The sequence below is a fragment of the Protopterus annectens genome, chromosome 1.part1, assembly GCF_019279795.1.
Source record: "Protopterus annectens isolate FY-2018-M chromosome 1.part1, PAN1.0, whole genome shotgun sequence".
Taxonomy (NCBI): domain Eukaryota; kingdom Metazoa; phylum Chordata; order Ceratodontiformes; family Protopteridae; genus Protopterus; species Protopterus annectens.
The window spans coordinates 136,627,823-136,646,968 of record NC_056726.1 but is presented as its reverse complement, the minus strand read 5'-3'; the positions used below and the strand labels follow the sequence as shown (position 1 = coordinate 136,646,968).

General features: G+C 37.4%; 1 protein-coding gene across 1 annotated transcript in view; it reads left to right on the top strand.

Annotated features, from left to right (window-relative positions):
- LOC122814249 (triadin-like) overlaps window positions 1-19,146 on the top strand; it is a 674,993-nt gene that overhangs the window by 154,145 nt on the left and 501,702 nt on the right. Inside the window, exon 6 of the mRNA XM_044086849.1 lies at window positions 18,798-18,842. Coding sequence (XP_043942784.1) covers window positions 18,798-18,842 — 45 coding nt within the window. The remainder of the gene's footprint in view (window positions 1-18,797; window positions 18,843-19,146) is intronic.

Below are 19,146 nucleotides of genomic sequence, written 5' to 3'. Positions count from 1 at the left end.
TCAACTTTCCAGTCACAGAGGTCATTAGGGTCCTTGTGCCACATGTCGTTTAAAGGATGCCTGAAATTCTTCCCCTTCCTGGTCATAACTCAGGCTGAAGACAGCTACTCACCTTAGTAATGTCAGGCATCCATCTTCTTAAATTCAACAGGATAGGGGCCCAGTAGGTACTATATGTGAAGAAGATAAACCATTATATTGTTCTTCTTCATGCAGCATCAAGACAGTCTCCATCAGAAACATGTAAACGCTACCATTCTGCTGAATTTCCTCTGAATATGGGTGTCACTTTTGTGAGGAACAAGATAGTAGTTTGTGACACATGACTACAATGTGATTTCTGCTGTGTGACTTCTCACGATTAGACCTGTAAAGTGTGCATGAGATTGCGGATAATGTGAAATATAATAATTGAAAGGCACATATGCCTCCTGACCTAATTTTCTAACATGAGTTATAAAACATGCCTAAACCTGCACAGTTTTGAAGGTACATTACCATTCTCTAGGCTAAGTCAGGTAGATGTGGGAAGAGATACTATGTATGTGCACACATTATAATGAGGAATACTGACATTATTTATTTAATTGTTGGCCAGGATGACCATCTGTAGGTGGTTGATCCCTGTCCCTATCCCAGTCCCCCAAAGACTGATCTGTTTGCCTCTAGAACTGACAGCATGGAGCATTCATTTGTCTTCATAGGGGAAGAATAGGAAAGTGAGACATCCATACCCTGTGTCATTATCTTGTAATTACAGTGATGTTTTCATAGGTTCATAGGTTCATGGGTTCATACTAGGCTATCTGCCCTAGGGAATTTATAAGCCTAGCCAGAATGTGTTTGGCTTTCGCCACCCATTTTAAATTTATTTTGCTATGCCCTTTTTCGAGGTTAGTATACGGTGCCTCTGTCTAACAGTGACACAGAAGTGATACCCAGGGTAAACCTACGATCTCCCATCCACTCATCAAGATTCTTCTTGAAGAAAGTCAATGAGGGACTCTGCCTAACCTGGACTGGGATTTTATTCCAGAGTGAAGGGAGCCTCTGGGTTATGAATCTGTCCCTCCAGCATGTCCTATGTATTTCAGTGCTGAGGTTCAAGTCTCTCGAGCGCGTAGCTTGATGGGATTTGAATTTTCTGAGGTGCAGCATGTCCATTAATTCCGGGTTGGACATGGCTTTATACTTCAGGCACAGGTCGCCTCTGAACAGGCGGTATGCCACTGAGTAGAGCTGGAGTTTCTTTAACCGGGCAGCATATGGCATCTGTTTGAGCCCTTTGATCCTCTTGGTGAGGTACTTTTGGGGTCTTTCCAGTTGCTGCAGGTGTCTGGTAAGGTACATCCCAAAAGGGGCATTGTACTCAATTATGGGCCTGATGAGGGATGAGTAAAGAGGCATGATGACCTCCCCTGATCTAGATGTGAATCCCTTCATGATTAGGTGGGCTATATAAAATGTTTTTCTAACCACTTTGGCCACGTGGTTGTCAAATGAGAGATTGCTATCAACTTGGGTCCCCAGGTCCCTAATTACTTCTTCTGTACTTAATGGATTACCACCTATGTGGTAATTTGTGGGCACTTTGTTTTTGCCAAAGGGATGACTATACACTTTTTGGCATTTAGCTTGAGGCCATGGCTCTGGCACCAGTTGTCTGTTTCTATGAGGCTCTTTTGGAGGATGCTTGTGTCGGCTGGAGAGTCGATTATGGCGCCCAGTTTGCAGTCATCTGCGAACTTGGTCAGCCACAGTCCTTCCGTGTTGGCCTGTACCTCCGAGAAATATATACCGAACAAGAGAGGTCCCAGGACTGAGCCTTGTGGGACACCACTTGTAACTGGTTTGGAGTCTGACATGGCTCCAGCAATTCTAACCATGTGGGTTCTGTCCTTGAGCCAGTTTGCAATCCATCTAGTGACATAGGGGTTTATATTTAAGCTGGTGAGCTTATATATAATGCCCGAGTGGGGTATTGTATCGAAGGCTTTTGCGAGGTCCAGGTAGGCTGTGTGGACCACCTTCCCCTCGTCAATGGCCTTATATATATGGTTTTATACCTTCTTCTTTCATGACAGGAAAGGTGTGTAATGATTTAAGCAAATACCCATGGAATCTCTCATTTATGATATGTTGATGTTTGCCCTCCACTTTGTTCATCCATGTGCTTTATATGACAGTAATGGTAATGTTAAATTCCAGACTTTCCTAGAGAAAAACATTGTACTGGAAAAGAAAAGAAAACATAAAGTACACCCAAGGTAGAGGATCCGCTGAAGTCGATCTCCCACCCTCACTCCAGCCAGCCCTCCAGCTTTCCAAGTCACTAATTGATGCTAAGCTGTCAGCATGGTTCTATATTACAATGTCGAACATTTAGATTATCCAACGCCTAAATGTCGACACCTAAGTGTCAAATGCTGAAAACAGCGAACTGCCAAGTAGGCAAATTTTTTCCCAGTGAAAATAGCTTCACCCCTCCATACCCCCGATGTGGGTGGGCTGTGCCACCCACACCTCCCCTAACTAAATATACCAACTCCGAGATCACTCTACATTGGGGAAAAGGGCAAATCCCCGATGATGGCCAAACAAATTTTTTCCCTGTAAAAAAATGCGCGTAATTGGCCATTTGTGGTTTTCAGCATTCAACATTTATGTGCTGACATTTAGGCGTTCGACAATCTAAATGTTCAATGACATGATAGAAACCCATCAGCATAATGAGTGGATGTCCTGCTCTTGCACCAATGGCCTGGCTTAAGGAATAGCAGTGCTATTTGGAGGTATATGCAGACTGGAGAGGCACACGGTATTGTGAAAGTATGCAGTAAGCTGCATTATTTCTGCCTTCTTAAGAAGAACTCAACAGAAGTATGTGTGCCTGCATTTGTCTCATGTGTGTAGATTATACTGGCTACAAGATAGCCCACAATATCAGGGCAACCAATTCCTTTGCATGCCAGTCACTTTTACACCACTGTTTTGGCCTGTATAATGAATGCACCGCAGTCACATGCTTGCATATTTATTTCCGGTTTACTATCACATGTTCATTCATCTTTTAGATGAACGAACTATGTGCGAAAACCAGAGAGCGGAACTGAAAGGGTGATCACCAGAATGTCGAAGCTGACAAGAGTGAATGGCCGCTGTTGTCAGCTCCAACATTGCAGTGTAAATTGCACTATAGTGGTGATGGGAAAATGTACCCTTACCCTCACTGTAGTGTGATCTCGGATTTTGTATATATAAGTAGGGGGATGGGGGGGGTGCAGGGGGCTTGCCTGGAACATTTCAACTATAAAAGGCTAATCAAACTGTTGTCATTATAATCACTGATAACAGTCAATATGCACAATCATGTCGAACATGTGATAGTAAACCTTTATTTCCCATATGTACTATGGTACAGCCATATCACTAGCTGTTACCGAGGTGACTCCAACTGTTTGCAGTAGGAATACCTGCTTTGCCTCATATATACCTGCTCTAATGTACACCTGCTACATTTATTCCCATAGCTGTCCCTTCAGGTGTCACATGGGATTTGATGCTCCCCTCAAATTTAAGCTAAGGAACAAAAGCCAAAAAAATGAAAAAAAAAAAAAAAAAAGATTCTGTAGTACCTCCTAAGGATAAATAAAAAAAATGAAGAAGCTCTTTTTTCCGACTTTCAAACTGCATCGATATGCACCAAACCATTTGTCTAAATCAGCCTTTATAATTTTTGAATTTATCCAACCCCTTGTGGTTATTCATTCTATAAGCTACCAGCCCTTTGATGACAATATGACTTTCTTCAAGTTTGTACTATAAACTGAAAGATAAAATAGACACAAGTAAGAGTTTGGACATTCCTTTGCTGCATATTTGGAATGTTTGACAAAGTGTCTGGGGTATCAACCCAGTGAGTTGTTAACTAGTATGGCATCAATAATATAAAGCAAGCTAAAGATGATGAGAGGTAGAGGGCCAGTGCTGATTGATGGAATAAAGGGATTGCCTTGCTTTTTGTGAGTGTGACATCTGGCTTGGAGAATAACTTCAAAAATAAATGGCAGCAATTGATAGAATTTGACCAGTTTTATACACTGTTTAATTTCTTCAAGTCTTTTGGGTTTCTAGTACTATGACAGGAATGGACTCCATTCCTAAGTCAAACAATGATTACATTTCATGAAACTAGCATTGTATTAATCTTTGATGTTAGCCAAAAGTGCTCTTCAGATCACCTGAAATGTGCCCAAGACTGACTCTCTCTATAAGTCATTTTAAGTTATGTGTATTGGTAGTATATCTAAGTATGTCTGTGCATTCTTTTTTATGAGACCCATTGGTCCTACTACTATTGGAACTGTCTGGGTATCCTTCTTCCATGCTGCCCTCATCTCTGCCTGCAAAACCTGGTAGTTTATGACTTTGTATCTCTCTGTAAGTGACACACTTTAATCGCTGGTATAGCAATTTCATTGATCAATGCTAATTTTGTCTCCTTTTCATGGACTACTATATCTGGTTTTCTCACATCTGTTTTTTTGAACTGTTGGTAATGGGTGATCATATTTGATATAAACTTCAACATTTTATATAATACTTTGTAGCATATGTTTTCAATACTTCTCAGTTACTTCAGTATTATAGTTTTTGTATAATCTCCAATGCAAAACTGCTGCCACATTGTTATGCTTTTCAGTATACAGATCCTCAGCCATCAGTGCATCACACCCAGCTACAAGATGTATGACAGTTTCCAGATCTGTTTTACACAACCTACATTGTTCTGTGTCTTCCACATCTTCAATGGACTTTGTAAACAAACGTACATAGTCCAATATCCTGGGCTGCCAATATTAACCTTTCATTGTTCAGTTTAAGTTCACCTCTCTTTAACCATTCCTGCATCAGATCCTGACTGACATGAGGTTGTTCAACTAGTTTTTATACTTGCAACTATATTTATACTTTTTCCCAATTTCTTGCCTTTTCATATGACCCTTCTTCTTATATTCTTTCTTTTGTTTTTGGCACATATATTTGCTGCCTGATTTTTGTCTACTTCTGGTTTGATTTCCATTCCTGCTTGTCACCGATATGCTTTTGCTAAACTTAGCAGGGAAGTCATCTTAGACATATTCTCTTCATGTTTTAAAACTTTTACTATGTTTGGGTTTGGTGAGATTAGACGATATTAATGCAGTTCTATGATTGCAGATCTATACATGTAATCAATTTCAAGGAATCCCATACCTCCTTCAGAATGACAAATATATGATCCTGGTATACACTGATTTTTATCTGTCACTTGATAAGCGTGAAACATTTTTCTTGTTTTCCTGTCCAACTGATCTGGTACCTTTTGGAGTCAGGCAATCACTCAAGTTACAACAGGAAAAGCAATTTGGTTTATAGCTTGGACCTTATTTCTAGATGTCAGCAGAGCTGGATCACTGTCAAATGGGGCCATAGGCAGGATAATGGACCAGGGTCCACCCACGTCCCTACCCCCAGTAGTGTTCCCACCACCCCTCATCATTCCCGCCAAGCAGCCATTCCAGTTTCCCCTTACTTGACACACTCTCCTCAGTTATCATAAAACACTGTTCAAACCAGTCAGTGTGCATACTGTTTTCTTCTTTATTTCTACAATGATTCATTGTATTACTTGGATTTAATTTAAAAGTTTTATTCAAATTTTATAACACAATCACTGATAGCTATATGCTAAACAGAAAAATACAGTCTCACAATAAAAACAGACCTAGCTTGAGCAACAGTAAATGTCTCTGTCCTTGAAACTCACATTTATTGAAAATACATCGAAGCCCACATTCATAGAAAATGCATCTGGCCAGTGATGGATTAAATGTATTTTTGGGCTGTTTTCAAACCATGAGCCTCTGCACATATTTTTAGGACCATGCATAAATACATGTATTATTTGATTTACCTTCCTGTATTAAATTATATTTTTGGTTTAATACATCATCACTTAATAGAGTGCATTTCAAATCTGTAGTTCTGAACATTTTACAGGATATGTACGAGGGTAGTGTGACAGCGGTGAGGTCTGCCATGGGAGTGACGGATGTGTTTAAGGTGGAGGTGGGATTAAATCAAGGATCAGCTCTGAGCCCTTTCTTATTTGTAATGGTGATGGACAGGTTGACAGACGAGATCAGACAGCAGTCCCCGTGGACTATGATGTTTGCAGATGACATTGTCATCTGTAGTGAAAGTAAGGAACAGGTGGAGGAGACCCTGGAGAGGTGGAGATATGCTCTAGAGAGAAGAGGAATGAAGGTCATCAGGACTAAGACAGAATATATGTGTGTGAATGAGAGGGAGGATAGAGGAATGGTGAGGATGCAGGGAGTAGAGGTGGTGAAGGCGAATGAGTTTAATTACTTGGGATCGACAGTTCAGAGTAATGGTGAGTGTGGAAGAGAGGTGAAGAAGAGAGTACAGGCAGGATGGAGTGGGTGGAGAAGAATGTCAGGAGTGATTTGTGACAGACATGTACCAGTAAGAGTGAAAGGGAAGGTCTACAAGAGGGTAGTGAGACCAGCTATGTTATATGGGTTGGAGACAGTGGCACTGACAAAAAGGCAGGAGTCAGAGCTTGACGTGGCAGAGTTGAAGATGTTAAGATTTGCACTGGGTGTGACAAAGATGGACGGGATTATGAATAAGTATATTAGAGGGTCAGCCCAGGTTGGAAGGTTTGGAGACAAAGCCAGAGAGGCAAGATTATGTTGGCTTGGACATGTGCTGAGGAGGGATGCAGAGTATAGTATAGTGGGAAAAAAGATGCTAAGGATGAAGCTGCCAGGTAACAGCAAAAGAGAAAGGCCTAAGATAAGGTTTATGGCTGTGGTGAGAGAGGACATGCAGGTGGTTGGTGTGAAAGAGCAAGATGGAGGACAGGAAGAAATGGAAACAATCGATCTGCTGTGGCGACCCCTAATGGAAGCAGCTGAAAGAAGAAGAAGAAGAAGAAGAAGAAGTGAAAAAAAAAATTTTTTAAATTTTACCGATTTCAGAACATTTCAACTATAAAAGGCTAATAAAACTGTTGTTATTATAATCACTGATAACAGTCAATATGCACAATCACCGCTGAAGTAAAAGGCATGTGAATAATTCCACATTAAAGAGAAATGTAACTAACTTTGCATTTCAGTGCCTCATCGACAAATTCTGTGCCTGCTGCCCTTGAAGAATAAAATTGCCTAAGTTATTAAAAAAAAATGAGCGTTGGTGATATGCATTAAGGAGTGGCTGGCAAACAAAGAACAGGTTCATAGTTAGTAGGCATCTCATCCAAAAGAGTACACACTTAGGAGTGCATCACTCCCAACCATGCTACACAGTAGTATCAGCAATTAATCTACCTGGTGCGGGAAGAGAACTCACAGCCTTCTCTACAAAAGGCAAGTATGATACCTGCTGTATCACTGACACTAAAAAACACAAGTATAAAATTCTGATTAACACTGATAGACTTTACGCCTCAAGGATTTATAAAAACAAGCCAAATTATATATATATATATATCTGGCTTTAGCCCTACTTTGTGCTGGATGGCCATTACATCTCTCACACTGCAGTACCTTTATCAAATAGATGTGCTGTAGTCCTACTGTGGTTAGCAATCAATATAAAATCTCCCACTGTGCTGGCTTACAGGTAGCAATTATGTTAGGATGTTCTCCTAGAAGTTTCTTGGATTTGTTGTTCGACTTCATAGAAGTAGAAATCCCTTGCAACATCCTAAAGCCCTGAAGATTTTACAGAGAACTTTTGGCTTTTTACTTGCAGATGATTTTATTTTTTTTTTATCTGCCCCCTCCCAAGCCAACACTGGGCCCCTTCTGCCAACATGGGCCCTTAGCAACTGACTAGATCACCTAGTTTTGCAACCACATCTGGATATCAGGACTGTTTTCTGTATTAATTTTAGTCTTCTAAAAATATTCCTTACTTAGTTTTGTTCACATTTGTTCATGTTTTATTGGCAATCCTTCATCAGTTACACCACAAAAAGTGGTCCAGCACAATGGGTGAAAACTTTGAACCTCTTTATTTAGGTAGCATAAAAGAGACCACAAGGCAAACCGATTTCAGCATCAACCTTCCAAGAACAGGAGAGCCACTAATGCTTTATTTAAGCATGCCTTGGTACATAAGACAGCTAGATTTACATTTTCTGTGAGTGATAGGGTCAAAGGTTCTAAGTTTTCTAAAGTTGGTTGGCACACTATATTAAACAGCAAAGAATCAGGTTGGATTATCAGGCTAGGGGGGTTGTTTAAACCTGGTCTGAATCAATTGTCATAATGATTTATTCAACCAATAATTTTTGTGAATGTTAATGATGTCATGTATTTAAGGATTGGGGATTTGTATTTGTTTTAATGCACTGAGGAAGGCTGATGCCGAAACCAGTTTGCCTTGTGGTCTCTTATGCTACCTAATCAAAGTTTTCACCCATTGTGCTGGACCTCTTTTTGTGGTGTACCTATTGCCTGTATGGTTTGGTCCGTGCACATTCGTACATGTGGGTGTATGTTTGTTTGAATCCTTCATCAGTTCCCAAATGTTTATACACTCTCTCCAGCTCAAGTTCCTTTACATCAGATTCCTCTCAAAGACTGATATTGTCTTGGTGCTGCAGCTTTTCTGGTTTAACTGATGCTTTTGCACATTTATCAAGACCAAATGACCTTCTTATATCATCTGAGAAAGTCTTGACCACTTGCAGTTGTGCTCTCAGCTCCTTATGTGATAAACTGTACAATTTTAAATCACCCACAAAAGGAAGATAAGTCTTTACACTTTGTTGTTTTCTGGCAGCCAAATTGTAACCATGTCCTAATCTGTTAAGTAGACACCTTAATGAGTCAAAGGCAAGACAAAAGAACAACAGTGACAAAGAGTCACCCTGGAATATACTCCCTTTAATTTTTTTTCCCTGAGATAATAATTTGTTCTTTATCATGACTTAACTGCAAAGTGGCTTGACACTGTTTCATGGTCACTATAATGTAACTAATCAATATAGGGTGTATGTTACACATCTGAAAGCATTCCCTTATCAATGAATGTGGGATGCTGTCAAATACTTTTTTGTAATGTATCTGTGCCATACTAAGATTCTTCCCCCTTTTTACAATTTTCCATTATGACTTCATTTAAAAACAAATTATGTTTTGTTCCATGTGACTTTCTTTTGCTTTTCTTTTGCTATTCTTTTGTTCTATTGCCATGATTGAGTTTTCTTCTAAATGACTATAAATTCTGCTGGCATCAACTCCAGTATATAGTTTATACATCGCCGGAAGGCAAGTTATTGGTCTATAGTTTTTTGGATAGCTAACAGGTTCCCTCTTAAGGATGAGTATCATTTTTCCTGTTGTTATCCAAGTTGGTGTCTGTTCAGCATATGCATATAAGTAGTTCTTACTCATGGCTAAATCTTCATGTAAAGATGTTAATACTTTTAACCATAAGTTAGGTACTGCATCTGGGCCTGGAGTTTTCTAGTTAGGGAGCTTTTCTTAATTTTGTTCCAGTTTCTCTGGTCATTACTTTATCCCATTTCATATCTTGTACATTTGAACTTTTTACTGTTTCTTTTATTTATTTTATCAATTCAGCATCTTTGTTATGTACCACAGGATCTTCATAGATATTTCTCCAAAAGTGTCTCTTTCTTCTTTTTTTTTGTGATGTTTCTGTTCCCTTTGCTTTGTTTCCCAATTCTCTATAAAACATTTTTGGCTCATCAATGAATAGCTTATTTTGTAATTTCCCATTATATTTATCTATACTGTATATCTTCTAGGTGTTTCTGCCTGTGCTGGTATCTTTAGTTTATTCTTTGCAATAATATACGATCAATCCTGGTCTGTTCTGATACTGCATGTTGCTTATTTTTGTTAATCTGTTCACGTCTAGCAGTGACACTTCCCATCTTAATTGCGTTTACAGTCTTCTCTATTTGATGCTTTCATGATGGCATTTGATTTCTTCCCTACCTTTCCGTTATTGTCCTGTGTTTTTGTGGTAAGATTTTATTGGTTCTTAATTTAGTTGCACAGTAATATGCCCTATTTACTTCTTTTATGTCACATGAATTTCTATTAATAGTTGATTACTGTGTGCATTTGTTTCATCAGACTTCTAATATTTTGGGTCTTATTGACTTTCTGTAGTCTATTTCTTTCATCAGTCTTAATATAATTGTTCATCTCTATTAAATAAAGCAACTCTTCCCTTAGATCATTTTCTTCCAAACTGAGGGCGCATTCTTTCTTTTCCATTTCCTGCAGGCATTGTACAGAAATTCCAGAAAATCTTGCTGGGGCATATTCTCTTCAGATGCATTTTGCATTATGTATTGTTCTTTCATATGGGAGTCACTGACTGATCACTCCACACCATTGGTTGGGTCAGACTTGTCACTGTCACCTGCTTCTTCCCTTGCTTTCCAACTCCAATTGAACGTTTGTGCTGGTGTCCTACTGAAGGCCGCGGAGTATCTTCATGCTGCAAATGATCAGATGCTTCCTATTTCACTTGTTTCTCCTTAATTTGGGAGCTTATGTGACATTACTAGAGTTGGATTTTCTACTCTAAACTTTCACTTTGCTGGCAAACTATAAGTTTCGTTCCTATTTCTTTAACTTCTCCATTACTAAACGTTTCTACTATCCCCCATTGTTTTCTTATTTCCTGTATTATAACATTTTACATATCTGGATGCATTTGTCTGTGTTTCTCTTCGAATATCTTTGGCGCTTCTTTTGTTGTATTGATTAGTTTTGATTCTTCCTTTCCATAAACATACTGCAACATTTCTCTTTTTCTTTCTCATGTTCATATTTCTTCTTCATATGTCTGCCGCCCCTCCTGTTTTTCCTTACTTTGCTGCTTTTTCCAAATGGCCTGGAGTTTCTTGTCTATAAAATGTTTTTCATGGATCTGTTTTATTAATAAATACAAATTTGCATTTGAAGCTTTTAACAGGTTTTCTTGTGCAAGTATTTTTCTTTCCTTTAATTTCTGTCTTAATCTTTTTGTAAATCTTCTATCTGGAAATTCTGTGCTTCTTTCATAATAGTAACAATACATAATTTCTCTCTTATCCTCAATAGTCCACTCTATGATCTTTATGGTACTGTTTTGCTATGACAGTTTTGTGTTTTCTGTGAACTACTACTTCTTTCTATAATGTCCTGGTAGCCTGCCCTTATCCCATTGTAGAAATGTTTCCATATCTGAAGGATTCTGCACTTTCATTTTTTCAGTCCAGGCACTAGTACACATGCCAGGATTAGGCACCTTTTTATCCTGGGACTTTTGCACCCAGCTGTCTTTTTTTATTTTTAACCTACTTTTGTACATGGTATATGTTATATAAAATATCTATATTGTTTTGGTGAGATTTTATCACCTTTCCATTCAGAACCCTCAGAGTGGGGGGGGGGTAGATGCTGACTACTGAAATAATAAATAAAGCTTTTAAGAACGGTAAATTCTTTACTTAGTCTTAAACTTTATGATTGAGACATATAGCTAAATTCATGGATTAAATGGTTGCCTCTATTTAGGGAAAAGATTTGCATATTTATATGTTTTATTTTTTCTTTAATAAATGTCCTGCCTTTCCCCCTCGGCACTATCCAGTTTTGTATTTTCTCCTTTGAGTAACAGTTAACTATTTTGTTATGCAGTTGTCATTATTTTTCTAGGTTGAGCACCCAAAACTTCCCATGTGCCTGTGCCCTACATTCTATCTCTATGTATTACCATAGCCTGTATTATCTTCAAGATTTGATGCTGCCATATAGTTCCAATGATGATCTAACTTTCCCAGTATTATGATGATTGCCTGTCTAATAGTACTTCTGCTATTTCTGATTTGTAGGCATAATGCTTGTAAGTAAATTTTCAACACCTGTACTATATAGTTTGTATTTGAAAATGTTTATGTGAATGCTGACCATTAAAAGTTAAGTTTGCATTTTATTGAAAGTGATATAACAGAAACATACATTTCTCACTTTAGATGTACTGAATTTGATTATATTTGCCTGTCCATTGTCTCTTTCTGCATTCAGTTACTGTCATAGAAAATGAATACTGAAATAGGATACATTGTTAACATGTCATCATATATCAGTCACTTTTCTAGAATAAGACTGGAGTATGTAACCCTATAAGTGCACTTTTAAAAATTATATTTAGTTTTTAATCTGTTTGTTTATCCTAAAATTACAAGCACCTTGGGTTTATTTATTTTTTTATACCATCTGACTTTCAGGAGTATTCAAAGAAATTGCTTTTTAAGCATTTGGTAGAATGTGCTTCCTTCCCTACTATGTCCCTTTGATATAATACTCCCCTTCAGTAGAGTTAACGTTTTCCACTCTGATACCATTTTGTGCAAGTGTGAAACACAGTGAGATAGATTTCTTATCCACCTATATTGTTTCAAGAAGCATTACTGTATAACAGGCAGAAGTTGTGGTATGCTTTAATCTCAATCACAAATGATAAATACATAAATATGTAGAGTTACAGGATGAACTTAAAAAAAATTGTTTACATCTACAAAAAGTTTTAGTGTACGAGATGTGCTGCTACATTTTCAAAATAAAGTAAATGTAATTTTGAGGGGTAGAGCAGTAGTTATGACAGGCAGTTTGTATGCTACAGCTGTGGGAAGCATTTAACTTGAAAAATTGGCCTTGCAATGCGATATCCATAATATAATCTGAGCCTGTTTGCAATGTATACTGAGCTATGATACTCAATCAAACTGCATTTGTGAGCGCTTCAAAAAAGTGAAACAAGTTGAAGTTTAAACTGCATCTTGCATTAGTATACTGTTGCAATAAGCTTTAACAAAACAGTGAGCTCTTTCTCAGTCACCACAATAAAAAGGGGTGTCAAAGTAAGATACTCATACATTTATAAAATGATTCATCTTATAAGAACCAATGGATTTAAGTAATGTTTGGAGGCCTGCTTTTCAAAATACATGCAGAAAACTGATTTCTTTTTACTTAAGTCTTATGGGTACATTCAGGCATGGGCCACTATGAAAAATTATTTCAACCGATTAAACCTAAACCTAAACCTAAAAGTTACAAGCAAATCTCTGTAATACTCAAAGGGACATTTTGAGTCCACATTGTTTATAATAGTGGAAAAAAAAATGTAATCACTACATCCAAAAGACCAATATGATGCAGTGTGCAGATAAGTGTGAATCTGTTGAAACTATTGCTAAAACATAAAGGAATTCACTCTTAAGTGGTATTGTCAGGGCATCTTATTACTGGAAGCTGTTATCTAAATTGAATTGAACATTTCTCAAGGCATATCCAAAAGCATTACAAGCTGAGCTGATTATAGAAAGGAAATGAATAGATGTATAACAACTGAGGATGTCTGAGCTCTGTGGTAAAACAATGAGTAATGTCGAAATTCAGTAAAATAACCAGAAAAGCAAAATATTCTTTTACCTCTCTAGTAATAAACATAAGAACCTGTAAGACTGCTACTTTAAAGAAGTGAAATGCCATAATTATGTGAAGATGGGTCATATAAAACTACTATGTTTTGTTAAAATGTAGATCTAAATAAAGAATAAAAGTGTAGCTATTTGATAAAATGTTTAAGTAGAAATGGACTTATCAATTTTATTACAGTTAAGAAAGAAGGAAAAAGTCACTTATATCAACGTCCATGCTTAATAAATACATAACTAACTAAATAATTACAAACTTCCATAAAGACACAAAAATAGCTGCCAACCCATGTTTAATATCTTAAATAGTCTTGATATTCTTAAGTTGTAGATAAATAAGTGAATCATAAAACATAAGAATGCATTTGGACATTGTAATACACTTATGCTTGAGTCAGTTTAATTAACAATTTAAATTCCATTATATTACTATTTACATGGTATTCTCAAAGTAATGATAGCTACAATGAAGCAGTGTAAATGCTTGTAAATGTGCTTCACAATATAAAACTTTCAATTATTCTTTTTCTGTAAGGTACAAGGAAATGTCACCAGTTATTCCTGTAACAGCCATGCAGTTCCCCCACAGTTGCCATCTAGTATCTGTTATCACTAATTCATGTTTTTATAATCACTGCCCAGTTACTTACAAAAGAGAAATTATAAAATAATTTTAAATAAAGCTTCATGTTCAATCTCAGCTATATGTTTAAATAATGTGTATATGTTTTTCTGAAAATATTGAAAATATGTTCCCTATTGCATGAACATAAACATCTTTCAGCTTTTAAAACATAAAATATGACACACACATGACTTCTTAAACTAAACCAGTACTGTTACAAGATGCAAAAGAACGGTTTTCCGTGAATTGGATTTATTGTACCTTCATGATATGATTGGTGGAGTTCCAAGTGGATTGCAGATATGCAAGGACCAGATAAGTATAGTCTTGTTTTGTATCAAAGGAGCAGACACAGGGCTCATCTACAGAAGGCCTATTTATTAGCATAGAACAGAAATGACTAGAGGGCACTCCTAAGTCTGAATAAGGGAGTCTTAGAATACAAAAAAATGACTGTGATGAACTTTTACAGAGCAATGAAGGTAGAAAAAACACTTAACAAGTGAGTATAATGGGAAGCTATCAATCTGTAGTTTCCGAGTCAGTTTTGAGTTAAAGCCAGAATAACAACAATCATAAAAGGTTAGAAAACCACCCCAGTCCTTATTTATTTGTAACACTTTGCCTCTCCTCCTTCCCAGTCATCAGTTCCTTCTCAGCCAACTGGCCCATTCATTCCCCATCAACATGGTTAGGGTCAGCTGAGAGGGGACATCATTAAGGGAGGCATCACACACACACACACACACACACACACACACACACACACGCACGCACGCACGCACACACACACACACACACACACACACACACACACACATGCACACATTTGACTACACAAGGGAAGGAGGAGTGCATTGGGCTGACCATATTGGACATTCCCTCCCTTACACAAGGGATGTTGCCCACAAACAGACTCATCTACCAACCTTGAAACACAGAAGGTGGTTTCTGTGGTCTCCATCAGAAAAATCACACATCTCTTTGGTCTCCCTGATGATGTGCTATTCTCTGCTGCCTATTAAAAGAGGACAGTAGGCCAGGCTACATCATTCATCTCTCTTCCTGCTTGATATTGAAGCTTAACATTTTCAGTTTATCGTTCAGAATTATGATATTTGTTATGTGTGTGTATGTTGTGGGCTTACATTTTTGCAACATGCTTGCGCTGCTTGCTTGTATATAGAAGTCTGCACACACACAAACAAACACACATGCACATACACAAGCAAGCATATATATGGCTGTACTATGAAATGCCAAGCGACAAGCACCAAGCATTAGAAATGCTGGAAAACAATCCATAAAAAACAAAAAGGGCAATAAGTTAACTTCAGATGTTTGTTGCAAGGGATCAAGCCCTGATGTACTGCTTCGATATATATATATAGATTCCATGGATACACCAACTCAAAGAAGGGTGGAATCTCCTAAAAGAAATGAATTTCCATCAGCACTCAGAAAATACACTGGCAAAGGTTTCCTGTGAAAATTAGAAATTTGTGTTGTGTTTTTTGATGTCTTGTACTTCAGGCAACTGATATTCATGGAAATTCTTCTTGGCAACCTGTAGAGATACTGATATATATGTATGTATGTATGTCTGTATGTATGTATAAACTCACATGTTTTATATATACATTATCTATTGTTACATATACATATATTTGTATATTTGTATGTGCGTATGGTATATATGCATTATATATGAGTGTGTAGACACACAAACACACACACACACACACACACACACACACACACACACACACACACACACACACACACACACATGCACATACCTGTCATAGATTGATGCACTTATAATGTCAGGGAAATTTACCATACATTAGACTTTATAAGGCATTTATATTATTCCTGTGGGAAATATGTTACATTACATGCTATTGTGGTATTATTATTATTATTATTATTATTAAGTTTATCTAATTAGTTTGAGAAGCTGAGAAGTATGATTTCTTATTTATGGTAAGCCATACAGGTAAGAGTTTAATCATTGGGAGCTATCATTGAGAGCTACACCTGTTCGTATGTGATTGCAATGGATTTTTCTCATCCAGTCTTTGCTGTGCATTTAAAACTGGTGGCTTTTGAGTTGCTTTTCCCTGCTGTAAATTTAACTTTGGACACACCTTCCATTGCCATCTCATGTGCTCATACTATAGGCACTAAACGATCAAGCTTCCTTAGATTGTTAAAGCTTGAGTAAGCCTCTTTTTCATATCATGCAATTCACTTAGTGCACACTGCAATACCCAGAGCAGTAATCACTTTTTTCCCATAGTGCTTTTAAAATTTGTTATATTTTGGATAAGTCTATGGATCACTGGAGATCCTAGGAACTGCTTCATAGGAATCTGCTTGGGATTAATGCTTGTGTTTTTGCTGCTGGTGAGCGAAGGAGCAAAGAGTACGTTTGATCACCACATTTCTACCATAGTAAGGATATCCTTTGATCTGGCACAGTTAACTTCCTAAAAAATGCCTTCAAGATCCTGCCCCTATACTCTTACATTATGAGACCCATCACTGAATACAGTGCCCCCTTTGATATGTATACATCGAAGCATATTGCTCAACTATAAAGGCCCTAAAGATACCTTATCAAGAAAATCAAAAACAAAAAATCATTCAACTATCCTTAGAGATTAGCACAATTCTCATTATACTCATCAAGCCATAGGTTGCTCCGAGGGGACATGTGCCTTGCTTTCCAAGCTATGAAAGACCCACTTCTATTCTAGCCTTGATGACTGGATGGGTAGACATAAATTTATATGAAGACTCATGTATAGCTCTGCATGATTTGGGAGGTAAGCACACAATAATGCTTGACAGGGTGGATGTTATTGCTGAATAACGGACCAACCAGTGGTGTGACATCGGGCATTTCCACCACTGGAAGGTCTATTATTTCCCCTCTAATGACCACACTGGAAGTCACTATTATGTCAAGGAAATGTTTAATTGTTTTTTAATTATTTTATTAATAGCATGTACATTTTTTTTTAATTTTTGATGTGAAATAGTTCTTCTTCCTAATTTTTAAGAGATACTATAGGATATGTACTAGCCGTTGGAGAAGGTATTTTACATCCAGTATATACACATATACATTATAGGGCAGCCACGGTGGTGCAGCGGTTAGCTTTGCTGCCTCACAGCAAGAGGTTCTCTGGTTCAATTCTTGGCTGAGCTGCCTTCTGTGTGGAGTCTGCATGTCCTCTCTGTGGTCATGTGGGTTTCCTCCAAGTACTCCAGTTTCCCTCACATCCCAAAGACATGCTGTAGGTGGATTGGACACTCTAAATTGGCCCTAAGTATGAGTGTGCACATGTGTGTGCCTCCTGTGGAAGGTTGGGTGCCGGGCTGGCAACTCGACACTGTAAAACTCCACTGCCAATTATGAGCAGACAGGTGATCTGCTGTGGTGAACCCTAACTGGGAGAAGCTGAAAGAAAAAGAAGAATAAACACATATACATTATCTAAGTATTTAATGTCTAAACACACACACATAGACACACACACACACACTGAACTGCCTTACTTTTGTTTTATTTTCCCTAACTTGCTCAATGTGGCTTTTTAAGCCACAGCTAGCAAAGGGAAAGTAAAATGACAGGTACTTGGAACTGGGTTGTAGTTACTTGTTATAGTGTTCTGCTGTAGTTTTATTTTTATTTACTTATTTCAATTTTTGCATTCAGAAAGAATCCATGTTTAGGGGGTATAAACAGCATGGCATCAGTTTCATTGTTTTCTTTGGTCCATGCTTTATGCAACTTAATATGCTGCCATGAAGCACTAAACTTGATACTGAGTTCTCTTTGTACATTAATGGCCTACTGCAGAATGTCTGTTGCTCAACACATTATTGTGTGTGTGACATGCTCGTTTTCTAAGCACTTAGTGTGGACATGGACTTTGCATCTTATGGTCCTCAAAACTGCTTTCCTAGTATTCTGCTTCGGTTCTCTTACATACATTTTTTATATAACTGCAGTGATGTTTTAACTTAGAAAGTATAATATTTAAGTTTAAACATGGATTGTAGCCTTATTACAATTGCACCTATTACATATAGTTAAATTACTAAAAATAGACAGTAAATTACTAGAAATAAATAGACAGGCATTCCCCTAGTTGTTCCATTATCTTTTGGCAAAGCAAAAATACAGCTTTAGAAAGATTTAGAATGCAGAATGCAGTTATGCAGAGAATTAAGAATGTATACATAACCTCTTATTTCTGGCTCATTTTAATCCATAAGAAACACCCAATACTTCTAGGATGTTGTTATAATGCTGCTGCATAATTAATATTGTATTTGCACTCATCTGTACTGTAAACTACTTTTTTTGTCTCCTATTATTTTGTATTTGCTACTTAAACTAAAACTGGCCTGTATTTATTGGTATTCTACCCCTGTAAACAAATGGTAAATGAAAAACAAAACAACCAGTTTATATGTTTCTTTAAGTTTTACGTAATTTTCTGCTTAATTTTTAAGATGTCATATATGTACTGCATAATGGGCCCATTTGTTTGACAAACCTGATTATAAGCTGACTGCAATTATTTATGTGTTTGCTTTTGCAATTTACAGAACCCGAAAAACCAAAGAAAGCACCTGGGACTACATCAACAAAAGGTAACGCTATTCAAAAGGTCTTAAGTGTAGAGATCGCATGTGAAAGAAAGTACCAACTGGGAAAACAGAATTATGAGATGATGCATTAAACTCTAACCAGAGCATGGAAAGAAAGACTCTGTAGATTTAGAGAACTGGGGCACGTTGTGTATATTGCTCACACTACTGTATTTGGTAAACTGTGCTTAACTACATTGTTTTGACATAGTACTTGTAACTCTGATTCAAAGGCAGGCAGCAGGATTAAAAAAAAAGAGGTATACAGAGTACCCAAGTTGCCAATGAGGAAGCGTATCTATTTATT